Raw genomic sequence first — 26,399 nt, 5'->3', positions numbered from 1 at the left:
AACTGCCCAAGGAGCTCAGAGACAGAATTGTGGCAAGGCACAGATCTGGCCAAGGTTACAAAAGAATTTCTTCAGCACTCAAGGTTCCTAAGAGCACAGTGGCCTCCATAATCCTCAAATGGAAGAAGTTTGGGACGACCACAACTCTTCCTAGACCTGGCCGTCCAGCCAAACTGAGCAATGGTGGGAGAAGAGCCTTGGTGAGAGAGGTAAAGAAGAACCCAAAGATCACTGTGGCTGAGCTCCAGAGATGCAGTCAGGAGATAGGAGAAAGTTCCACAAAGTCAACTATCACTGCAGCCCTCCACCAGTCGGGGCTTTATGGCAGAGTGGCCCGACGGAAGCCTCTCCTCAGTGCAAGACACATGAAAGCCTGCATAGAGTTTGCCAAAAAACACATGAAGGACTCCCAGACTATGAGAAATAAGATTCTCTGGTCTGATGAGACCAAGATTGAACTTTTTGGTGTTAATTCTAAGCGGTATGTGTGGAGAAAACCAGGCACTGCTCATCACCTGCCCAATACAATCCCTACAGTGAAACATGGTGGTGGGAGCATCATGTTGTGGGGGTGTTTTTCAGCTGCAGGGACAGGACGACTGGTTGCAACTGAAGGAAGAATGAATGTGGCCAAGTACAGAGATATCCTGGAGGAAAGCCTCTTCCAGAATGCTCAGGACCTCAGACTGGGCCGAAGGTTCACCTTTCAACAGGACAATGACCCTAAGCACACAGCTAAAATAACAAAGGAGTGGCTTCAGAACAACTCTGTGACCGTTCTTGACTGGCCCAGCCAGAGCCCTGACCTAAACCCAATTGAGCATCTCTGGAGAGACCTCAAAATGGCTGTCCACCAACGTTTACCATCCAACCTGACAGAACTGTAGAGGATCTGCAAGGAAGAATGGCAGAGGATCTCCAAATCCAGGTGTGAAAAACTTGTTGCATCATTCCCAAGAAGACTCATGGCTGTACTAGCTGAAAAGGGTGCTTCTACTCAATACTGAGCACAGGGTCTGAATACTTATGACCATGTGATATTTCAGTTTTTCTTTTTTAATAAATTTGCAAAAATTTCTACATTTCAGTTTTTTCTGTCAAGATGGGGTGCTGAGTGTACATTAATGAGAAATAAAATGAACTTTTTTGATTTTGGAAAATGGCTGCAATGACAGAGAGTGAAAAATTTCAAGGGGTCTGAATACTTTCCGTACCCACTGTATATGAAACTTTTGAAGTCTGCATCTATATACCTTAGATCGTCATTGGTGTATTGCAGTTTCAAGGTGGAAATCCTCAGTCATGACACTGATTTCATACTTCACTCATGATATGTCTTCTAGCATATAAAATAATGCATATAGAAATGTTAATAAGGTCAACAAAACTTGAGTTTCATCAGAAGGAGCTACTATACTTTTTATACACCTAAATAACAAACATCAATTTCTACAGACACATTTTACTAGAAACATCCAAATTACAACAAAACACAAAAGGTGATGCTTACAGAAACTGGCAACTTTGTTTTATTGTTATGTTTGCAGCTATGTATTTATGGATATATTGTACTTGGGTATACACAAAGCATCTACATTTATAAACTCTCTTTCTCTCTTGCTTTCTCTAGGTGCAGTGTTTGGAGAGACAGTCACATGCAGTGACAGACTGGACAGTGTGGTGACTGTGAGTGCCATTTGCACACAAGACAGGAACACTGAGAGGCTCTGTCTCCACAGCAGTGCAGCACACACACTCCTGCTCCACAGCAGCCCTCTGCAGGGAGTACATGGACTTACTGCGACATTTTCCCTAAGAGACAGACAGACAGACAGACAGATGGAAGGATGTACAGCATCACAGGGAGGGACAGAAAGGGTGGGACGGGGCGGGACAGTGTTATGATTTCGCTGAACTTTGTAGGCTAATCCCAGGTGGAAAAAGCATTAATCGTTCTTTAAAAGTGTGTGTGTGCGTGTTTGGACTCTTACCTCACAGTAGTGCAGTTCTATCTGGTGCTCTGATTGGCAGTCATCCACTTTAATGTAGTCAAGTGTTCCTGCTGTCCTTCGACACTCTGGCTCATTACCTTCACACATGCACATTAAAATCAAAATGGCTGCATTTTTTTTAAAGAAAGCATACCAGCCTCGCAAAGCAGACAGCTCTACTTACATGTTTCACAGCAGGTGGTTCCAATCCGACTCACTTTCCCCTGAAAATAAACACACGAAGAGAGAAAAATAGCAATGCAAATTTGTGGCAGATAGAAAAGTGTAGCTCATGAAGCACTGTGAGATGGCAGGAGGTCGTACCCCCTGGTCCAGGCAGGCTTGGTGGTTAAAAGGAGGGCAGATTTTCACTTTGGTCTGCAGGACAAGACCTCCTTTACTGTTTACACCACAGGTATACAAGCTGCAACCGTCCTCACTAGTGGTGTTTACCTGGAAGGAAGATGACACACGCTCATTAAATACAGGCCCATCCTAAAGTTTTGTCCTAGACCCTAAAAGTTAATAAATGAAATCAAAATATGTGCTTTTGTTTTTTTGTATTACTTGGTATGAGTGTAGTGTTCACATCAGCTCCATACCTTTACCATCACAAGTATCATCTTTATGTACCAAACAGTTAAGTAGCACTGCAGTATGTTTGCATTCTGTGTGTAAAAGGGTTGCAAGGCATCGTTTTTTCTGCAGAGCACCTACTGGCAGATTGAAGAGGTTTCCATCCGGTCTTTGCATGACGCAGGCAGTGGGAATACAGCGGTCACAGCAAGCGTTTTCCTCCTTCTGCGGTGTGTATCCCTGCAAACGTGGTTAGTTCACATTGTTAGCTATACAGGAAGACATCAGGAGAACATTACTGTAAATACAAAAACATACAATTAGCTGCATCATTTTGCGGCAATAAATAATTCAGTGTTTACCTCTTAGAATAGAGCGAATCATGGAGAGATCATGTGGCCACACATTAATGATGAGCAAAGGAATGCAGTCAAAGGATTAGAGAATGTTTGATGAAAATGATTAACGTTGTAATTTATGAATTTGTTATGATGAAGGTAATAAATCATTTTGGTGACAATAGAAAATAATGATGGGATGATGGTTACCATGGGGCAAGGGGGACAGCTGATTTGCTTGCAGGACAGTCTGTGCTTCTTCACTGCACCTTCTTCCACGTTACACTCACAGTGTGTGCACAGATCCATCATCATCCTCTCTCCTGCCTGTACAAACACATATATCAAGATGGGATACAGAATGTACTATGTAAAAGTCTTTCCTACATGAAATTGAGTGTTGCTTTTCTGAATGACTTACTCCGATCACAGTGTTATTGAGAACACAGGCATCCATGGGGGCTGTAGAGAGAAACAATTTTTATTGTGTTCATGAAACAGTATATTAAATGTCAGTATTTATAAGGTCAAATCAGGATAACCTATACTGGGATTGCACCAATATGAGAGAGCCATCTGCTGTACAGACACTGAAACTGCAACTTGATATACAAACACTGTGTATGACTTAACAGAATCTTTAGTGGAGTGAAAGTTTGATGATTCTTGCATTTGAAATTAGAGCTGCTAGTTGAAGGGCAGTCTCCTAACCTGTGCATGTGTTACCAGCCTTTATTTCCTGTATGTGCATATGCATGTGTGTTTACCACAGTGGCAGCGAGGGCAGCAGTCCTGGGTGGTGCAGCGTAACTCAGTTCCCAGTGGGCAGGATGGAGCGTCCATAGCAGAGCAGCTGATGTTTGTTGAAGAGATGAACACCTCCTCTTTCACCTTCACACACTGATGTAGGACACATTTATCATGTGGAGAAGGCCAGACCTCACCCACCTGCAAACAGAGACGGAGATTGAAATGAAATCAGCTGCAAGAAAAGAGAAATTGCAGCATTAACAACATACACGTGTGCTTCTCTGTACATACATATATGGACTGAGCAGAGTGATATGTGATAGTAGGCAGTATTTATATACACATACACGTCTGAAGTTTCCCCCAATAAGTGTGTCCCCTCGCATATCTCCCACTGACTCCACACAGCTGGTTGGTGTGCACTTCCCACAGCACTCTCCTTTTGATGGAGTGTATGTGGAGCCCTGAAATAAATCAAAAATTACTACAGAAGGTCAAATTTTCACATGTAAATATTTGTTGTGTGTGTGAATCTCACAAGAGGGCAGGTCTGATCGCAAACTGGCGGTTTACACTGAGCAACGTGGAGTGACGTGTCTTTGTCCTGTCGCTGGGTGCAGCTACACTTCTCACACCCTTCCTCCCATTCACTACCCACTGGATGAATCACGCCACCCACCACGCACACCTGGAAACACACATGATAACACGGGATATCACTCAGCAGCACAAACATGTTGCATTCAGAGTTGCATCCCAACACAAACTCACCTTGTCTGGCAGGCAGTTGGTCTCTGTGCAGCCACAGTCGTTGGTAGACGTGGATGTGATGAACCCAGCGGGGCAGCTGTGAGTGGAATTCTGGCAGCTGCACGCACATTCAAACACATCACAGCACTTTGTCTTTTTGACTGACAGCTGGCGATGTGCTGGACAGGAGGGGGGAGCTTGAAGAGCGCACTCTTCCTTTTTGCACACTGAGACAGAAAAGAGATAGAAAAGGTTGGGTCAGAGAGATCCCTGTTTCTCGTCTGCGTGTTTGCAGAGTGTGTTAACATACCGCACTCGTGTATAGGCTGACATTCTCCAGGGTTTTTCAGCAACATAGTCTGACCATCCTCACAACGGGGCACTTCAGGTAGGGCACAATTCACCAGATCACACACTGGAAAGTCATAAAGTGAGTCAGTCCGTTGTAGATGGTCAAAGTACACAAACTGTGAGTAGTTAAGAAATGAATCAGAGGAATGAATCAGCAGCAACTTGGTTATTAATGAATGATTAAGGAGTTCCTCCTAAATAACACAGAATCAAAGACTATATTATAAGGAATTATAAGATAGTAAAGAAACAGATTAAAAGATAGTTATAGTAATTATGACTCATTGGGTAACTAGTTGTTCTGACCTGGAGAAACTAGCAACAACTCCTTCATTGCAATCTGCTTTATCTAATTTTAGACCTTGGTTTTTCTTTTTATGAGTAATTATTAACAAGCTCATCGCCACTTTTAATTAGTTCCTGAATAACAAACCACAGAGCACATACAGAATAACAAATTATTAAATCATGAGTAACAGTAACTAAGGTAGTTAGTGACTGGTTCAGAGTTAATCAGGAACAACATATGAAGAAAGTGATCATCATTTTGTTTCACAGATATTTCTGAATTAACAGTTATCTAATGATTCGTCTCTCTGCCTGTTGTCTACGAACACATCACTATCTATACAGCCTTTGACTCAAAGGTATTCAAGGTGTAAACACTTGTGATTCAATAATTAGCAGGTCTTTTCTGATTTGATGTACACTCATTAGTAACTACACACATTTCTGTGTACTGTATTGTAAGTGTTACCTATACAATCTGGGGTGCAAGCAGAAGATCAGTATTTTTTTGGTGTCTGTTTCACCCTCTCTCATTTGATGAGTCGGCTGTAATAATAAATCTGGAAATGAAAGCATTGTAATAAAGATACTTTTCCTTTAACATACCACACTCATACTCAGGGCAGCACTTGGATTCTCTCTTCTCTTTCAGGATCTCACAAGGTCCACATACTGGAGCTACACACACATACAGATGCTTAATTAAAAAGCTGTCAGTATTTTTCTGGCGTAGAAAAAGCAGAAAAACAGATGACATGAACAAAAAGAGGAGCAACAAGTGGTGACCTTTGACATCATTGCAGGGCCGGGCCGTGCAGTTGATGCGCTGTTGGTCTAAGCACATGCAAATCATGCATGGGTTCTCATCCGGTACCCAACTCTGCATATACTGTGAAAACAAAGGAAAACCAAGTTCCTTTTCACTGCTGTATTTTGTTATAATAAAAAGAAACAGTAGAGGGCAGTCAAATCACACTTTACTGTTAACACTTTCACAGTGCCCCATATTATTCTAATAGAATATTATATACATTATAATCTATAGCATCTTTAATTAAGAATTTGCTAAGTCACATTTTTCTTTTTTGTGTCTCACCATATATGTCTTCCCATGTTGGCCGACACACTGCCCGCATGCCTCTGGTGATACACACTGTCCGTGATGCAAAACCATCCCTCCAGTACAGAAACAGCCTTCAGTAGGTGTGTCCATACAGGATGACTCGTTACCCCTAGCAACCGACCAGTCGCCTGGCAACGTCTGGAGGCTACCACAGTCCTGTACACACCCTGTCCGACATGCATCATACTCCATGGAAGTCGGGCACTGTAATGCTGCAAAAGAGGACAGAGTTAAGTATAGCTCTAGGCTCAGGTGTTAAAGTGTTTTCCACTGGACTGAAAGATAAATACTCATCAGCACATCACAAACTGACTTACGACAGAGGTGGGGGCTCCTCCAGTCCACGCACACACCTCTCTGTCTACAGAGGCGTGCGTAGGCAGAAATTAGCTCACACACATCGGACTCCTCACATGCCTGTTCCTCACACTTGCTGAGAAAAACTTGAACGGGAATGTATGCGTGACATGGCTCAAACACCTCTGAGCGGAGGGCCTGACATCCCATCGCTGCTCCAGACACACACACTGCCCTCCGTTTTGGCAGGCACACACCGCCATCCTCAGCCACAGTCCAGTCTGAGATAAAGGCTGGCTGGTCGGTGGTCGAGTTGCCATTGCGTAAAGAGAGGACATTAACTTTCTCCTCCCCGCAGGCACCTGAGAGAAAGATTTGAAGAACAGAGGTTAGAGGAAAAGGCAAACACAGAAACTAACACAGGGAGGAACAGGACTGTTTTGTAGTTTAAACAAATGGGTCTATATTTCTGTTTACCGCAGAGTCCAGCAGTTTGACCACTGGTGGTTGAGCTGAGTAATGTGATCGTAAACTCATTGCTCTGAGGGGTGAAAGTCAAGACGTAGCCATGATCTGATTTCAGCTGCAGCATCACTCCTCCATAGCGCACCAGCTCCAGGCCAGAGAAGCGCCACGGCAATGCAAGCTCTTCCCGATCAATCACTGCCTGATCAAATCAACACAAGTCCCCACAGGGGATAAAGAAACATTTATAAACTTACTTATAAAAATCTATTTCAGTGTCTTTGCAGGTGTTCTAAAAAACAATACACACAGCTTACCGTCATGTTTTCCTTCAGCAGGAGCTTATGTGGTCCGTGGATCACCTCCATGGCTTTCATGCAGACTTGGTTGTAATTCGCAGAGTCTTGACAAGGTCCACTGTGGAGTTTGACCTCTGACCCTTCACTGACGCCTCTGCTGACAGTAAGAAGTGTGTAGGAGCACAAACCCTCCCCATCCAGCCTAAGTGCCAAGCTGTCAAACCTCACCACATGATTGGTGGAGCTGCCCATACACATGCCTGTCAGCACACACAAGGAGGAGGAAGAGAGTGTTTGTACAGGAGCCAGAAACATGCCATCTAATAATAGCCAGTATAAATAGACTAGAATCCTAGCTCCCAGCATGCATTGTTAACCGCAAATGAGCAATGATTTGAACTTCATACAGGCAGGTCAAGTCCAATGTTAGAAACTTGAGAAGCCATTTGATGATTTTGATGTACATACAAGGGCATTCCCAGTGGCAGCCACAGGTCTCCTGGACTCTGACAGCCGGCATGTTGTTCCTGCAGGCTGGCGGCTCCAGTCTGTCACAGCTGACTTTGTGATTCTGTACTGTCACTGCCCCGCTGGGGTGGCAGAGGAGCGAGTGGCAGCCGTCCTCCAGCAGCCAGGACTCGCCAGGCTGAAACATATGGAAATAAAAGATACACAATTTCTTTCAAGCATTGCTTTAGTGTTTATAAAAGGCTGCTGTACAGCTGCGCTTTGTTTTCAACCTGAGCTGATAACGCTCACCTTTCTCTCATTTCCATTATCATCAACACACACTCCTGGTGGCCCCGCTGAAAAACAAACGACAAAACTTTCCATTATTGTCATCATTTATCTATCTAATGTCTTTGAAATTGTACAAATGAATAGAATTAACTTTGCAGGGAAAAAATTTGGTAAATGTGTGTGTGTGCGTTTGTAAGCACCTCTGCAGATGCGCTCAGTGTAACTTTTGTCCAGAGTCAGCAACATCCGCAACTGGTCCATGCTGTTCAGGTGCAGAGAGTTGTCTTGGTTGCCATGGCGACCAAGCACACTAAGTTCACTCCTGTCATAGCCTGGTCCAACCCCAATGGGGAAAACTGACACACCTGAGGAAGGAGGAAGAGGGAGGATGAAAACATACTAACTCAGCCTTGAACTGACTTATTTATTTTATTGGTAGTTTAATTACCTGCCGCCAGTGCCTCATTAGCTGCTTCTTTGATATCATCAGTTGATTTGTCAGTCACCAGCATTACCACAGCCTTGGCTATACCAACTCTTCCGCCACTGACTGGCGAGATGGATGTTTGCACAGCGAATCGCAGTGCAGAGCCTGCAGACAAAAAATAAGAAAAAAGAATAGTACGTATATTGAAGCGTCCATCTGCTTTAATGCATGTGCATGTTTGTTTAAGTGTCCACTACCTAGTGCGGGGGCTGCAGTGGTCCTGCTTGGAATGCTCTCCACCAGTTTCAGGAGCTTCGATTTGCTTTGTTCATTCTTCCATGTGATCTCTGCTGTGTTGGTGTCACCATACTGAACCACACTTATGTGAGTGGTGTTTAGCCCTGCACATATAAACACACAATTAAATCACTACAGAAATTCAGGAAAACAGTATCTACTCTTTAGTCACTTGAATAAGCATTAGCAGCATTTATGTACCTTAGTCTCATTGCATAGATTTTTACAAAGCTATGTGATGACAAAAAAACAACAACAATCAATGTTTAGGCCATACCTACCTATGTCAGAATTACTGATGAAAGCTTTGACAAACGTCTTCATGTCCTCAAACTGCTGTCCAGCCTTCAGCAGGAACATCACATCTACAGGTGTCTTACACGGCACTGTGTAAATAAAATGTTTATAAGTTAATACAGGGTAATAAGTTCTTGTACAATTTATGATGAAAATAAATAGGTTTGTCAATGTACCTGTGGGTGGCAAGGTGGAGTGCGTTGGGATGACTAGAGGCGGCAGTGTAGGTGAGCGTGGAATGACTGTGGTGTGTGTGATATTGACTATGCGGTGGACCAGTGTTGTCAGATGGGTGTAGTCATCCACCATCAGCGGGCGTTGAGGGGAGCTGAATGGGAACAAGTCAATTTCCCGTACTTTTGGTCCAACACCAATGGGATACACATGGGTGGTGGTGAGTGTAGATGGTGGACGTGTCACTGTGTCAGTAGGTGGGTTTTCTGTCACGAGGAAGACTAGCTGCGGAGGGGTGGGACCGGGTGAGGGCTGAACTGTAGCCATTTCTCGTATAACTGTAGTGACAGCTGTCCCAGTGTTTGTTTGGCTTCCACCTCTCCAACGAATCTCCCTCAGTCGTTGCAGCAGTCGGGTTCTGTGGTGTCTCACCTCCCAGCGACTAATCTCAACAGTGACCGTAATTGAATATTGGATCACAGTGATGCGAATTAACTCTTCCTCCTCTGTCAGCTTTGAGATAACTTCCTCCAGGAAGATTAGCGACTTGTTAAAGTTGGTCTCACCGACAGAATCGGATCCTTCCAAGATGAATGTCACATCTTTGGCTGGAGAGAGGGAGGACGGTGATGTGGTGATGGGAGACAGGCCAGAGGGTGCGGTGGATGCACGAGTGTTGGGGAGATGTGTGGGGTTTGGCTCCAGGTGAGGAACTGGGGTGGTGGTAGTTGTGGACTTTGGAGCTTTACCTGGTGTGGATTTTGGTGCTGGAGGTTTAACCACCTCAGGCTCCATCCCCAAAGTGCAGAGGTAATCTGTTATCTCTAACAGACGATCAGGGAGCTCACCTGTGCTGCTCAGCACATAAGCCCTGTTGTCCTCATTGGCTTTGGTAATGTCATTAATTTGCCCCATGTCTACCCCAGGACCCAGTGCCACTGTCAGGGTGGTGATGGCTTTTTTGCGGAGCATCTTGACAATGGAACGGACATGACGAGGATTGGCACTGGCTGTCAAAATAATGGCAACGCGGCCAGCATTCTCACGCTTATTCTTGTCGTAGATGTTGATAGCAAGATATTTGACGGCCTCATCCAAGAAGGCTGCATCTCCTCCTGTGTAATGCAGCTCATGAACAGTCTTCTTAAACAGCCACTTCTGAACCTGCAGGTATAAATGAGCGAGAAAAACAGGCAGATCAAGCAACCAGGTGCAGATCATTACTGTCATTTTCAGCTTCCATTAGTCAACAAAGCAGCCTATTTGTGAGATAAATTTGATCAGTGAAGTATTATTCAACATAATGCAGCACTTATGCAGGGATACACACTTGTACATATGTGTTTAATTACCTGCAGGTCATATGTTTTGACTCCAGAGTGGTAAAGCAGAACTGTGGCTCGAGTGTGAGCTGAGCCCATGCGGAACCGCTCCACCACTCCCAGTATGAACTCTTTTGTTGCCTGAAATTCGTCTTCGCTCAGGGCTTCTGAACCATCTAATAAGAATGCTAGATCCATGGCACGGTCACATGTGCCCTCAGGCATCAAGGTGGTGAAGGGCATGGATGGGAAGGTGGTGTAGGCAGGTGTTGGTGTAGGAGTGGTGAACAAGGTGAGGGAGGTACAAGCTTCACAGGTCAGGGTGTTGTTGTCGCAATGGCTTTAGAAAAAATAAAATAATAACATAAAAACATCCTTAAAAATTACAAAGCATTAATTGATACTCAAAAATATATAAATTTGTGTATGACTGTTCTGCTGCAGTCTTACCATATCTTGCAGTGGTTGGGGTCATCGTGGTTCAGAATGACCTTGTTGCCGTGGGAGATTCTCTGACCCTCATGGATACACACCTGGCACTGAGAAGGATCTACACATCGCATGGCCACCTCATCCAGTAGTTGGCCTGATAATATCAAGACTAAAGTTAAACTCACCTACACTTATTTGTACACATATTTGTGTGTCTGTATAAAAGTGTATCTGACTATATTTATCCTGTACATATATACTGCTTGCACAAATATTTTGCATTTGTAATAGTTTTCAGAATTGTTGGCACCTTGTGGGCAGTAGGCATGACAGCCTTCCACACATGTGAGTGAACAGTGGAGTGGATCTGGATGCTGGCAGGTGATTGGACAGGCAGGGCCACAAGTGTTATACCTCCACTGGCACAACTCCTCCCCTACACCTGAGATTCTAGGGTTCAGCTCCTCACAGCTCATGGCTATAAAGAAAAAATCAAATGCAAGTTAAAGTGATGTCACTTCACATATATTTCATAATTATAACAGACTACAGATAAAAAGTCCTAAAAGGAGTCAGAAACAAGAACCGAATCATAGGACTAAAATCTGAAAAGATCGACCTTGGAAATTCAGAGCAAGTTCCAATTTCGGGAAGACCTACAAAACCAGTTAATAACACAAACTTTGTCATATGCATAGAGCTTAATAGAAATGTACATTTAAAGGAGCAGAGCTGCATGAGAGACAATGTGCTCTCTTTAATGAGTTGTTTGTTTAAGTCTGAAAGGAAAAAAAGGACATGTTTTATATGGAACTCCTTTTTTGTTACTTCTTTTAATCTTTTTAGGCTACAATTATAATGGAATTCCTTGTACTCACGGCAAAGATCATTGGATCTCCAGTTGATGGATACACCCCTCTCTGAGCAGGCTTGTGCATAGGCTGCAATAACGTCACAGAAACACTCACAGTCACCCACTGATGGGCATGAGCATGCCGCCTCTACACACATCTCTACATATGGCTCTGCATCCACCTAGAGACACACAGGGAGGGGGAGGACTAAGTGCATGAACCAAACAATGCATGTGGTGTCATCGAAAATGTAGCGTGCCTGTAATTGCATGGCTCACCTGGCTGTTGCATTCTTTAAAGAGGGGACCCGTGATCACACGACACGACTGCTCCACCGTTACCAACCTGACAATGTTGTTGCTGCAAGGAGCACGAATCTATAAAAGATGGACATACACAAAGTGGCATGACAGAGCTGATTTCTTTAATGTACTGAAAAATATCTTAAATCAGTACATAATTGGAAACCATTTTTAAATACAATATACTTTACTTAAAATCTTTTAATTGCTAGGTCTTTGGCTTTCTGTCAACAACAAATCTGCACCACACAAAATAAGGATAAAATAAAACCCTAATTTCTCCTTCAGAGGGCCAGACAACATATAGTACTGGCACTAGACATTAACCACAAACCTCAGTCAAGCCACATATCACCCAGACTCAATACCTAACTTGACCGCTGTCAGTTTGCATGATGATTTATTGATCTTACAACCTGTAAAAGATAATTTTATTCTTTTGAAACTGTAGCTTGATAACTGAAGCAAAAACTACAATAGACTAATGTAGACTAAGTTACAAATAAATAAAGATCCAATATAGAAAATCCACATAAAATGAAAAAGTTTGCCTGAAAAAATAATTCCATCACAATACTGAATCTGAATAATCAATTTTCATGCTTATGCCATTGCAAGTTCAAAGGCTGTGCTATCCATAATTCTGCTATGGTCACACTACATCTCTAACTTGTGTCTACGAAATACAGTAAAATGTGTATTTTTTCTTTAATAAATGTCTCTAACATATAAAGCAACAGATGTGGGTAGAAAGTAGTTCCACTGCAAACTGTTCATACTGAGGATTGTGTATCATCAAGAATGTTAGAATGTCACGGCACCTCCCTCTCCTGCTCTGTGCCCCAGCTGATTAGAGCTGATTAGAGGCTGTGCAGGAGCGCAGCCGGCTCGAATTTGCAATCAGCGCCAGTATAAAGCCTGGCTCTCCCCACAGTTCCAATGCTGGGTCATTGCAAGCGGTTCCCTGTCGAGCACACATCGCTGTTTGGACTCTGTCAGCCCCCTTGGATATTCCTCGCCTGCTCCGTCTTCCTCCCTTCACCCCGGAACCCTCATCTGCTCGTCTCCCTTCCTCCGTTCTGAACCCCCCGGCGTCTGCTCCTGGTCTGCCTACCCCATTGTCTCCGCCACATCCCCGCCACCGGTTCATCAGCTCTGCCTCTGCCCCGTCTCCCGACCCCCCCGGACATTACATGAGTCGCCACCACGGCCGTCTGGTCCGTCGTCCTCTGTTAGTTCAGTTTAGTTTTGCCCCATCCTGTTTGCTTCCCGTGCCTCCCATACGGAGAACATTTTCCGTTTCATTTTTGTATATTAAACCTTTGTGAATTCACCTGTCTGTCTGTCTGTCTGTCTGCCTGCTGCTTGGGTTCTACACGCCCCATTTGTGACATAGAATTTATTATTTTTTATAAAGGCACTGCTAGCTTAACACTGAAATTGATACAGTATATATACATATAGTATAACACTGATGATAATACCATTTGCTGTGCAATTAATGCATGAATTGTGCTGATCTGAACAAAGGGAAAGAGAGGATTAAAGCATCAGTCCCAGTCCCTGGGCTATACTTGTGGGGACATTTGGTCCCCACAAGTATAGCCAGCACCTGAGCACACACACACATACACACTGTACCCTGATACCAAAACATAGTGTTTCTGCTTTGCCTCACAGTATAGTCCTATTTCTTTATAAGGTAACAACTAACTGCATTGAAATTGCTTTTCCAAGGTTGTTTAGGACTGGTAATCATAGCAATCCTCCCTGTGAGGTATCACCAGTAGCTACATCATATCAAAGCTAACGAAGGAGAAGAACTGGCAGGTAGAGAGCAGGAAGTGTTACCAAGGAGGGTTCTTTTCACAGGGTGTGGCTGCTGCAGACTGGATGAATCGTGTTCCAAGAGATATGGACACCTTTGTGCACCAATGAAGGGAGAACTAAGTCCAAACCACGGTTCCTTTCCGCTATGTAGCGATTCATATTTTACTATTTGAACTATATGTTTATGTTCTGTAGCCAATCACATTGCACCATACTGAATAAAATGTTGTGCTCATATGTGACTAAATCCTTTTCTGGGAAGTTGTTCCAAACAGAGAAGGTCCTTGTACAAGATTTTTTGAGACATTGATATTAGAAAATAAACAGCTTAATTGAAAAGAAGTAGTTTGTCTTCTATCTCAAATAAACGAACACACAATTTCTCAAGAGTAACAAGGACAAAGTTCCTAATTTAAATTTGAATTTAACAAAAATTCAATTTTGTGAGCATGACAAAAAAAATTGCATTATAGCAGAACACAAATCTTGGAGACATATTCAATGAAAAAAACAAAGCTAGAAAGATAATTTAAAGCTAGACTTCACCTCTGTTACATCAGCACAGCTGGGAACAACCTTCCAGGAGTTCCCAAAGTGTGAAGAATCCACCTCCATCTGGTTGTTGCTGCTAATCAAGTCGTTGTTGACATTCCCATCAAAGTTACCACACAGACCACACACACGGCCCTGCACATAATAAAATGCAAGTAACCCAAACACATATGTTTATCACAAAACAGTGTGAATAAAAGCTTTATTTAGTTAACACGAGTGTCATAATAGATCAGTACCCTGTATGAAGCTGAGATGTGAACCAGGAGGCGAGTTCCCTTGTCCCAACTCAGGGAAATGTGCTTCCCCAGCAGCAGGGTGTAAAATTGACCCGATCGGACAATCTCCACCTGTGAGCCCTGTGGAACTGGCCTCTTCATCTTCACCTGTAAGACAGAAAGATAGAATATAGGTTAGGACTGTATTAGACACAGAGAGAAATGTACTTTTAGCTGTATTTGATGAAGTTTGTTGCTTTACAAATTTTATATATCCTGAGGTTAAGTGAAAGATGCCATACAGATTGAGTGTTCACATTTATCATACATGTAAACACTCAACTATATTGACCTGATTGGAAAGCACATGCTGATTGCTCACGAGCATCAAACTGCACTAAGTGTCTGAATTATGAACAAGAAAAACAACCACAGAGACTTACGTGAAGCAGCATTTAGCTAAAAGTCAGATGATACGGATGTCTTCACAGTTAAATTCAGGTACATTACAATTATCCATAGAAAAAAGGCGGGTATGTGAGTTGGCATGTGAGTGTGTTGATGAGTGCGTTACCTCTCCATGCTGCATTATAATTAACCCGCCCTGATAGAAGATGGTGATAGCTTTTGCGCAGCGATGTCCCACAATTCCACAGGCTTCATTTTCCACCAGCACTCTGAAGGAACCCTCTTCCCCATTGCACATATCCTAATGATATTGAATATAGAAAAAGACAAAAGTAGGAAAAGCATGGAGAGAGGAGGAGATCAATGCTTGCATACCAAACTCTGCAACCCCGGGTGTCTTTCTTGGATCTCTTACCTGGACCAGGACATACTGACAGAGACCAGGGAAGGAGTACTTGAGGCCATCAAAAGTGATGTAATGTCCCTCCCCGACAGTGCGGCACACACTATCACACACCTTCTCTGTGCACTTCCACTTTCTGTTCTCACACACACTGCAAAACAGAAAGCCTGCTAAGCAAACACACTGCAGGTTGTCTCCAGCATAATCAATAATAATTACATATGTTGCATACGATAGTCTTACCAGGTGTTACAGTCCACAGATATAGTCTGTCCTGCTGCATACAGCCTGTTGTTATGGTAACAGGGACACTGCTCTGGTGTAATGCAGTCCCTGCGGTGACGCACCTGAAATCAATCCACTAATCAATGAGAATGTTCGGTTTTAAATGATGTCTGTTTCATCCACAACAAACACGCCCAACATAACACACCACCTACTGTGCCGGGTGGACAGAGGCAGCCGGGGATGCAGGCAAGACTGACACAAGGCAGGTCCAGATTCTGGCAGGTTCTGGCGCATTCCAGACCCTTTTCGCCTGAATCACAGCCTGCACGAAGCAGTGGAGGAGGGCACTGAGCTGACCGCCGCTCTGCATACACAAAAACACCATTATGTAGTTAAGTTACATGAATTTGGGGATTATATCTTCATTTCTTTTCAGGATACAGGAGGAATAAGAAACTACATTCATTTCAGTGAGTTCATTTGCATTTTTAGCTGAGAGGACCAGAGACACGTTGACTGAGGTGGTTGCTGAATACAAAGGCATCATATACGAATGGCCAAATGAGAAATACACCAGTGAACATTGAATTTTACAAGCCATGGTCCCTAAAAGGTTTATTAGCTCTTCTAAATCACTGAAACTGTACCTCTGGATGGCGCCAGGTCGTCGTCATAGAAGAGGTCAGACAGCATTGAAGCTATTTCAGTGGAACTACAGCGCATGGAGCCATTCTCACAGTAGCTACGGACACAAGCAACGACAAGATGACAAAAAATCGAAAGCAATAAAACCCAAGATCTTTTCAGAGTAGTTTCTGCAGACAAATGCACAGTCACTGACCAAATGCTGTTGTGATCTGCATAGACGTCATTCGGCTGATAGAGCTGTCCATCATGCAGGCAGGTGCACAGGTTAGCTGTCACACATTCCCCGGAGCCACTCAGGTATTTCCCAGCAGGACAGAAACAGCCCTCCTCACATACTCTCTCCCCTTGGCAGCCAGCCTCAGCTCCAGACAGAGAGTTGCATGTCCGGTCACACACACTCCCACAGGCCTGATACACCTGCCCTCCGGTGCACTCCAGTTCTGACAGCAGCATATCAGGGGAGGATTAGTCATATATTCTCAGTTAAGTTTCTCTCCTAGTAAAAACATTTCAGCTGTCTTTTTCAGTACATCGATGCTTTCACATTCCCTGCCATTATGATACATTACACTACATAGAATAGACCGATTTTTTGTGGTGTTGATGTCCTCGTCTGCACCCACTTGAAGTATGTATGCAAAGGTTTGAGTTCCCCAGACGTAAAGCATACAATTTGTTGATTTTTGAGGTGAAAAGCGGTAAATACAATCCCACACAGCAACCAGGGATTTTCCTCTAAATCTTTAGGGGGATTTTGGAATCTTAAATAAATGAGTTGGAGAGTTAAATCCACCAAGAACTACTTTAGAAGCACATTCAGAAGCTCTTAGAGTTACCTGAACTGAACAACATGGAAAATCAGTGGGTTGATTGTAAACATGCTGTGCCTGTAAGACTGCCTAAAAATATCTCAAAACATGAAATGACAAAAAGAGTCAAACATGGATTCAAAAACTAAAAGACTCTTAGCTGGTTACAAAAAGAACTTACAATCTGTGATTTGTGCCAGGGATGTGGTGGGGGGATACTAAATACAGACATAGCTGGGTGCCTACACTTATACACATGCTGCAATTACTGTTTAATTATTTTTATGTTCAAACTGCATCAAAATTTATTTAGTTTCGTTAATGTCTGTTTGCTTCATGGAGTGTATGTTCTTCTTTACAGTTGAAAAAACTTGTAGTCTGCCAAACTTTTGAAAACAGTTGTATTATGTAACAACTATTACCTATTATTAATATTAACATTCATGATATTACTTATCAGAATTGTAGTCACAGTGATTTGTAATAATAATAATATAAGTGGCTTTTATGTTTACTGTACAATTCTGTGTTCTGTCCTAAAAATTTACAGCTACAAATGCATTTAGTTTGAGAGTTACCAAGTTACCACAGAGTGAAGGAGACCTCCAGTTCAGCAGCACTCCTCTGGCAGCACAGGCAGCTGCATAAGCAGACAGAGCAGAGCAGAGGCAACCTTCACCGTCACCACAGGCACACACATCATACCGGCAGAACCGCTGGAATGGACCTGGGTTCACCAGGAAGTGGCATGGACTGAACATGTCTGACATCATCACTGCACAGGCCTCTTCTGCAAAACGCACTGGAAGGCATCATAGGATTAAAGGTTAAGGTTTAGTCATCTTCTGAGTGATGTGTGTCAGTGTTTGACCACATACCTCTTTTGGGGTTAGCGGCACATGGATCAGTCTCATGTTTCTGAGTCGACTCGCAGTCTCCATTGATCCTCCAGGCCTGGCCAAATGCCTGAGGACCCGCCTCAACCAGTCCAGAGCCTGACAAGAAGTCGTCACCTTGGTTACCGTTGTAATTTCCACAGAGACCACAGGTCCTGTCTGCCCATCGAGGTCCCAGCTGGAGAGATAGACAGAATTCTGTACAGCAGTCTGCTTATCTTTTCACATCATTATCATTGTCAAAAAAATTGAAAATTTGAAAAAACAAAACAAATTAAACTCATTCAACCTTTAAAAGCACACGACCACGCCCATCCCAGTCCAGACGGAGGTCATCACCAAACTTTACACTCACAGAAGTCTGAACAGACCTCTGAATATGCAGACGACCTGTAAAATAGAACATAGGAAACTGACTAATTGAATTTATTTGTTGATGAACAAATTATACAACTTAATAACAACTTGACTACAAGGTATCAGGTCATTCAAATATTTAACTTAATGAACTGTGATTTAATGGGTTGTTTCGAAGCTGTAATCCAAGGAGATGTTATTTTCAGACTATAACAGGTTGGAGTACATTGCTTCTAGTGCTTTATCTCATATACCAAGGCCTTATTCTAAGTTTAGCTCCATATATAATGTGTTTAGAGAGACTGTGAAATGCAGTTTTTATCCACTCATCTGCTAAAGTGGCATACCATGATGCATTGGGGTCTGGATGTCCATGCTGTTGACAGAAACAAGTCCTCCGTGCTTCAGCTTTACTGTCATGTTCTCCAGAGAGGGCAGACTGAGTGTCACTGAGCGTGTGCACACAGCATCCTGATCATCTGCGCACTAAAATATATTACAAACAGCTAAAATAATTGAAATCACAAACAGCCAGTGACAAGAGACAGATGAAATATGTGGTTATGGCTCATGTAATTAGTGTAAGAGAAGAAAAAATCCAAATATGTAATGAAAACCAAAAGAAGACACTACCTGCACATTCTCAATTATGACAGAGAACTCGTCCTGTGTGCAGTCCTTTGCCAGCAGGTACTGACAGTGGCCAGTGAAGGTGAAGAACTTGTTGTCGAAGGTCTTGAAGTGAGACTGCCCAACCACTAAGCACTCACCTACACACACACAACAAAGACATAACATCAGTGATCAGAAATGTATTTATTTACCAGGCGAATGTAAAAGTGAGTGCATCAAGTACTATTGCACATCTTTCTTACCAGGGCAGCCTTCATTGGTGCATTCCCAGGAACCATGACGACACACACTGTACAAAAGTGGCATTTGAGAGAGAGAATCACTGTCAGGAGCATTATATTCTCAACTGAAGCATTTCTATGTATGTGCTTGCATGAGCATATTTTCCTCTCACCAGGTATTGCAGTCCTGAGAGATGGTGGATCCTGGAGGGAAATGTCGTCCCATGTGCGCACAGGAACACTGAGAAACCTCCACACAGCGATTTCCATCTAAAACTTTACCAACTGAAACACACATTGATGCCATTTTACCACTGGAAACACCAAACCAAAGAAAGAAGAGTTAAATATAGTGGGCAAGGGGTTACCAGGACAGGTGCAACCGTCCACACACTCTTCCTTGCAAACTTCTTGGATGTTGAGACTATGGCAGGTTGTAGAGCAGGACTTGGTGCATTCACTGTACTGCATCCCGATTGGACACTTGGGGTCTGCGTGCACAAAAACACATATTTAGATAATTTATGTCACATTTAATCTGCTATCGCTTTTTAAGGACCGCAAACTTACAGCACTGACTATCCTCCATCCAGCCACGAAGAAGTACCCCGTGAGCGTGGCATGTGCGAGCGTACTCCAACAGGACTGGACAGTAACAGTCCTCTGTGAAACCGTGGGCACAGTAGCAGGCCTCCAGCTGGCACAGCAACAGGAACGCCTCGGGAGCGACCAAGTGGGCACACTGGCGAAACACACTGGAGGTCTGCAACACGCTGCAGCTGGACAAAATCTACACACAAATTCAAAATTAGGTTAGTCTATGAGCTATGATGTTACTTCAAAGCTTAACATATGTTCTACCATGTTGTGTCAACTGTAAATGGGGAGCAGTGGCGATAAAGTAGGATATTTGGTCTATGATGATTGCAATTATGAAGTCCACAAAGCTCAATAGCAAATAGAGATGCAAACGTTGGTAAGCATGTGTGATCCAAATTATTAAATGAAATACTCAAATCGATGTGTGAGGATATTTTTAGCTCTGGAGTCAGATTTTTTTTTGAGTTACTGCATGAAGCCCAATTACACACTGTTACAGCAGCTGCTTTCTTCTCTATAGTCAGCTGATAGCGACGCAGAGAATATGTATCAGTTAGCGACAGAGATGCTGGTGCTATTTTCACACTAACATGTAGCTTTTGCTGTTTTCTCACATGTAGGAGTCTCTGTGGTACAAAATGTTCTCACTAAAACTGTCAGCTTATTCTGTTCGCCTACAAAGACTGCACATGTTACAGAACTGCGCCCACACCTGTCAGATCTGCCCGCGTACCAGCTGATCATTTTCAAAGAGACTGGACTCTCTTACTAAGTGGCCACCAAGGCACCAGATTTTGTTTGCCAGTTAAAATTTTATCTGTGAAATGAGTTAAAAGCAAAAATTTCAAGACATTTCACACAATTTTAAACGCTCCAGTTGTACCAGGTGATTTACAAAGACTATTTTAAGCCCAATGTTTTCGCTATCGCCAACTAAACATATATTATCAGCAAAAATAGCCAAGTCAAATTGTGGCTTACAAGGCCAAAATTATGACGCACTAGACAGAAATAATGCTGGATGCAATGAGAGCCAGAGGTGCTTGGCTAGTAAGTGAACTGCTGTTGAGGGTTTTCTGCACAGTAAAAATCAACCTAACATCAGTGCCTCAAACCCTGATCATCTACCTGGTGTCTGTTCCTTTTTGCATTATCTCTTTGAACAAAATATCAACATTATGAAGAGAAACTCCTGCAGATTTTTTAGGATTCTTTGCTTACATATCAAATGCAATGACATTCTTGTAGATGTCCAAACATCTACGTGTGCATCAGTCGCCCCCTCACCGTTGAAGTCTCTTTTGTGCTGTTACAGGATTGGGTGGGATTCGAGACGCGTCGACAAGCCTGATCGGCGCCCATCACTGCCCATGAATTTGCAAAGTCATAACTGTTCTCTGTTAGGAAACCTGAAAACACACATGAGCATACAAATGAGTTCACAGACTTCTCCTTAATCTCATCTTACCACAACTTCGTCTTTTGCTTTCTTTCACCTTGTTATCTTTTCCTGTACTGGACTCTACTCTTCCTGTTGCTCAGCACTGGTGACTCAAATCATTTCCTCGATTCCAATAATATGAACTCTCCCTTGTTCTACCCTCAAAAATCAACAGACTGCTGATTCTTTGTGCACATACCTTCCTGAGAAGTATATTCATCAGCTGACACAGCATTGAAGTTGCCACAGAGGCCACAGGTGCGGTTGGCATGATGTTTGGTCAGTGTCAAGGCGATGTTGGCAGCATTATCAATGGTGAGAGTGAAGCCAAACTCCTCGCTCCAGAGCTTATAAAACCCAAGCTCTGAGCCCACAAACACAGCGTGAGATGCATAGGGCAGAGACAGTCTATGAAAAGACACACATCAGGATTCTCCATAAGCAAATTGTAGGTGCTTTTTCAACATTAATACACACATACTTGATTATTTTTGCATGAAAACAACAATATTCTATTATTCTACCTTTTTTCTCCTTGTGAGAGCCGTCCATCTACGGACAGGTGCAACTCAAAGGCATCCCCAAGAAACAGCGTGACTCCAGTTCTTTTGCCATTTAGAAAGTCACCTGCAGATCCAAAGCTCATTTTTACCTCAGTAACACTGCTACCGTGGCCCAAACTTAAACAACCTGAAACAGCTGAGACTGCATAATGCTCCTGCATAAAATTAAAAGTGAGGGTAAAATGAGTAAATTATTTCCAAAAGTAGATTGCTCCAAGCATATTCATTGCTTTACTAGACAAATCACAATGGCTATGCACTACACACTAAACCGCACAGGATAAGCATCAGACATAGTTAAAATCTGCTTGTTTCTTTATTGAATTGTCTGAGTGTGACTCACCCAGCAGTGTGAAGGAGCGATGGTTGCAGTCTCCAGCCAGAAGGTAGCTGCAGTCTCCAGGAAACTCGTACAAAACCCCATCAAATGTGTGAACGTGGTGTCGTCCGAACAGACTGCATCTTCCTGTCATACCTGCCACGTAAGCTGGACCCACACACAAATGTATCAGTATGCAAACGGATGAAGTAGAGAATATCAGAAACTAAATAGTTCACTTACTAGAAGTCTAAAAAATGATGTCATAATTCGGTGTAAGGACAAAAATAAGTCTGAACATTCTCTGATGTCATACTCACCTGTCAAATGCAGAAAGATGACAATTTCTTGCAAATACCTCCTGATACACACCTGAAACACACACATAAATATGATTATGATTGCCACCATCACCTATACAAATATCACCATCAACTAATCTTTTAATATCACTACTCTGTGTTCTATGGTCAACTTGTCATAGAAATCCCTTTCTTCAATTTTACAAAGTCCAGTGAATCCTACCTCCATGGCTCCAGACTCCAGAGAAGGCAAACACAATGCAAAATTAGGAAATCCACATTCAGACCTCACATAGTAATTGCAATAAGATGTGATGTGATGTGAACAGGGAGAAATGCCTTATTGCACACGCAGACCTTAAACCTCACTGGAATCTCTATTTTATAGCGAAGCCCGAACCCCCACCCAGCTTTCATTGGCTGTTCCTGGAGACCACTCCCCTTCACCAGGTTATGTCAAGAAGGGCAGAATTTTGTTCCGTCCACAACTTGGTGCCTGCAGACTGACACCATCAAACGTACTCAGCAGGACAATACCAGGATATGCCTACTGATCGCCTGGCTGAGTGATTAGTCTACACGCGTATCTGTATCGACGCCAACCCAAACAATTCTTGTGGAAAACACACTTAGGAGAGATATCTCACGCAAGAACACTGCTTTGGTGGTGCCACATGCCCAAACACATGACTCATCTGCAGCAAAACTACACAAACACACACATACAGACACTGGGAACGTGTCACAATTATCACTCTCAGGTGCAAACTTGAGAGTGACATGGAAAAAAACACAAAGACAGAAAGAAAGCAAGAAAAACCATCCTATCCATTTGTAATCACACAAACATATATGATTTGTGTCACACTTTCAGTTATCATAGAAACTTTCTTTCTGTGGATTGGGATTGTCACTGTTGCCTCGGTCTCTTTGTGTGATTCCAAACGTCATAAGCTGAGGCTTAGTACGGGTCCTAGTGTCCAGTGGTGTCGCACAATGGATAACATTTTGAACATCTAAAGTGTCTAAAACATTTACACAATACTGTAGGTTTAAGTGGGAACATGTCAAGCGCCCACAGTCTGTAAAAGTCCTCCTAGTCCTAACATGAAGTGGAATTGGGAATATTACATCTGTTAGAGTAGGCCATTCATGTGGAGGTGTTTATATCATCATGTCAAACCCACACAGATGACTAGAATTATTATGCCTGATAATAATTTTTAACAGAGGGCATTTTTGCTTGAGTTAGGAGAAAAAACACAGTTATCACTGACAAAATCAATATAAGTGGTAAAACTGCTCCAACTTGGTCAAAGTGAGGAAGCAAGCACAAAAGATCGTATTCACAGCAGTCATTTTGACTTTTCGCTGCAGACAAACACGTTGTTAATGATAGGTCAGTTTTTAGATGACGCATCCCAGTGAGCCAGCATGTATGACAATAGATCATCATCAGCTCTTGACCTGTCCACACCTACATGGCTGTCATTTAAATGTAGTCTTTTCTATGTTTTGTGGCCTTTACTTTGCACACAGATGAAGTTTAAGTTTACTGAAAACTGAGCTTTTCGAAAACTCTTTCAAGGGTGAAGATATTCAGAAACTTCTTTTGTAGTGTGGACAGGGAAGTATTTCTGGCTTGTGATGAATGTGTGCCACTATCTCCTTTGTTTACAATTTTGTGTGGTGGTGGACATGGCCAAAATAGTGCTGGTGCTTACTTTACAAACAAGATTTTTTTTCCATTTTTTCAGATAAATGTAGCTATTCTTCCATAATACCAAGACAGAGAGGTGTTAGAAGCAGTCTATATATACACGTTTCTCTCCTTCTTTCCTTCTTTGATGTGTCTTTATTGGTAGTCTGCCATGAATCAGTAACAGCTTTTTTCAAGCTTCCAATTCCCCAGTATGGCTTTAGGGTTTTATTGTTGCTTTTAAAAGTGCTTCTGTTGTGTTTTTGCATTTACACGTTGATGGAGATTTTGTCCTTAAAGACAAAATATTAAGAAAACATACTCTAAAAAGCACTTGTGTGCATGAACTATGCCTGGATCACCAAATCTAAAACAGTTGTTTTCAATGCTCAATTGCAATCTTTAAGCTCAAGCAATTAAAAATATTTTCTGTGACCAAGTTCTATATCAGACCCTTGAATTTAAAGCAACTTAGTAACTCAGTCAATGCTCTTCCCACACTGGTAAGTGATTGATATCCACTTGGCTCCTCTGTTGGATTTTTTCTACATTTTAAGGTGGGGCAAATTATAGTGTCTGGTGAAATCATGAAATTCCCACGACAGCTCCCCCTACTTTCAGCTTGAGCAGAGCTTTCATCTGACAGAATTACTTGAAAGTGTTTTATTGGATGTGCAGGGCGGTAACATTGGTGAATATATAATGCTATTTTGGTTATCGCTACCAGTAACCCTGCAAATTTCTTTCACTTCCAAATAAGCAATCACTTCTGCAGTTTCAGATCTTAGCAGGTTGATACAAATGCTAACAAATACTGTTTACTTTAAAACATTCAAGGTATTTCTAGCTTGTGAGGAGTAGAGGTGACCTTTAGGATTTTTAATGAAGTAACAAAGTCATTATTTTGAACTGCGTACTTTTACACATCTTAAACCTGGAAGGATTCTTTCAGGAACAACATTTCCATTTTTATCTATGTTGAATTTTGGAGTTTTTTTTGGGGAACAAAATCATCACAAGTAAAGATACAGTGTGCAAAAAAGTATTTGAAATCTGCTTTTCATTAAATACAAGTATATTTAAGCTATGGCTTTCAGCTAAAAAGTCGATTTGTGTCATTCTTAATAAATTTATGTCATTTTTTAATTTCAAAATCAGCCACAGCTAGCCCTGGTGGAACAATGGCTCACTTATTACATTTTTCAAAGCTGTCTGCAGACTTAGATATTGGTGAATTTTGTCAGTTTTGTTGGGTAGACCATGACCCTGACTTGTGACATATATTAGGTCTTGGCATACAGGTTTGTGCCAGCATTGGGTAGGTCTGCTGTTTTGGTTGATGTGATTGTGGCCCTGAGCTGGCATTGTCCAGCCAGCGTCAGTTTAGTGTCGGTAACCAAGCTAGAGCTGAATCTGGTGTGTCATTTATAACCGTGTTCCACAAGTATACCGCAACCGGACTCAGTTGAATTAGTTCATCTGGTCTGATAGATGTGGGCTAATATTGAACCAAATCATTTTGGCTACCTGGGATAGTTTAAATGTGGCTAAATACATTTTTGTCTTGAAGTTTTGCAGCATTTTTAAAAAAGGGGTCAAATGGACAGTTTTCTAATTGATGGCTTAAAACTATTGTTTACTATTGGTAAATCATCTATTAACCTCAGAAAGCATTAAGTACTGATTAAACCATTTATTAAGATTCCACAGTAAAAAGATACATTTGCTAACAACTGACAGATCTAAAACGTTCTATACACTGCAGTTAAACTGTTTAGAAAGCTTGATGCAGACATCAGATCCTAGATGCAGCGTAAATGCAAAAAAAAAAAAGAAAAGATAAAACTGGTGAGTTTTACAACAGGGGGTTCACCATGGTGATGTGCTGTCTGAGATACGTCGCTCGCGAGGACACTCTACTCGTGCACCGTGTTCATTCATGTACAGTATATGAGATTCGTGAACGCGCTTTTCTTATTCTGGAAGAATTACGTCAACGAACTGGCCAGAGTGCTGCAGGAACTTACAACCAACAAGCCCTGCTGTTGTGCATTGCCGCAGACCTTTCTTTATGCAGGAAGGACACAATGAGTATAGACTACAGGTTGTCTGGCCAAAACAAAGCTGCAGACTACAATTTGAAAAACACGGAAAATAGGCTCTGTAATTTTGCCATGAAAATACTATAAAAAATGTCC

The 26,399-nt window shown here is 42.4% G+C and overlaps 1 protein-coding gene across 1 annotated transcript; it reads right to left on the bottom strand.

The window, feature by feature from the left end:
• Positions 1 to 1,500: 1,500 nt before the first annotated feature.
• Positions 1,501 to 26,323, bottom strand: vwf (von Willebrand factor). The gene is made up of 52 exons (XM_022211212.2): positions 22,521 to 26,323; positions 22,225 to 22,368; positions 21,843 to 21,945; positions 21,518 to 21,726; positions 21,165 to 21,286; positions 19,848 to 20,067; positions 19,646 to 19,768; positions 19,451 to 19,562; positions 19,299 to 19,345; positions 19,057 to 19,193; positions 18,771 to 18,909; positions 18,356 to 18,456; positions 18,049 to 18,244; positions 17,757 to 17,972; positions 16,555 to 16,801; positions 16,361 to 16,455; positions 15,926 to 16,077; positions 15,729 to 15,832; positions 15,498 to 15,636; positions 15,249 to 15,383; positions 14,696 to 14,842; positions 14,451 to 14,591; positions 12,051 to 12,149; positions 11,797 to 11,953; positions 11,229 to 11,396; positions 10,937 to 11,072; positions 10,517 to 10,826; positions 9,167 to 10,328; positions 8,975 to 9,079; positions 8,654 to 8,797; positions 8,418 to 8,561; positions 8,170 to 8,334; positions 7,988 to 8,034; positions 7,697 to 7,874; positions 7,247 to 7,488; positions 6,942 to 7,131; positions 6,485 to 6,826; positions 6,141 to 6,379; positions 5,831 to 5,933; positions 5,651 to 5,722; positions 4,716 to 4,820; positions 4,427 to 4,632; positions 4,194 to 4,343; positions 4,003 to 4,119; positions 3,673 to 3,853; positions 3,327 to 3,367; positions 3,116 to 3,232; positions 2,709 to 2,807; positions 2,316 to 2,444; positions 2,176 to 2,215; positions 1,992 to 2,089; positions 1,501 to 1,812 (listed from the first exon to the last, which is right to left on the bottom strand). The coding sequence occupies exons 1-52, from the start codon at positions 22,609 to 22,611 to the stop codon at positions 1,627 to 1,629; spliced, it is 8,592 nt and encodes a 2,863-aa protein (XP_022066904.2). The 5' UTR covers positions 22,612 to 26,323; the 3' UTR covers positions 1,501 to 1,626.
• Positions 26,324 to 26,399: the final 76 nt, after the last annotated feature.

The sequence above is a fragment of the Acanthochromis polyacanthus genome, chromosome 8 (assembly GCF_021347895.1).
Source record: "Acanthochromis polyacanthus isolate Apoly-LR-REF ecotype Palm Island chromosome 8, KAUST_Apoly_ChrSc, whole genome shotgun sequence".
Lineage (NCBI taxonomy): Eukaryota > Metazoa > Chordata > Actinopteri > Pomacentridae > Acanthochromis > Acanthochromis polyacanthus.
The sequence above is the reverse complement of the archived record's forward strand: the minus strand, read 5'-3'. Positions and strand labels throughout refer to the sequence as shown.

Excerpts from the sequence above, each read along its gene's own strand:
- vwf (XM_022211212.2), bottom strand. The coding sequence starts at position 22,611 with ATGGTGGCAATCATAATCATATTTATGTGTGTGTTTCAGGTGTGTATC. Across the intron at positions 19,346-19,450 it reads TCTCAGGACTGCAATACCTG|TGTGTGTCGTCATGGTTCCT; the intron begins GTGAGAGGAAAA and ends ACTTTTGTACAG. Across the intron at positions 2,445-2,708 it reads GAAACCTCTTCAATCTGCCA|GTAAACACCACTAGTGAGGA; the intron begins GTAGGTGCTCTG and ends TCTTCCTTCCAG.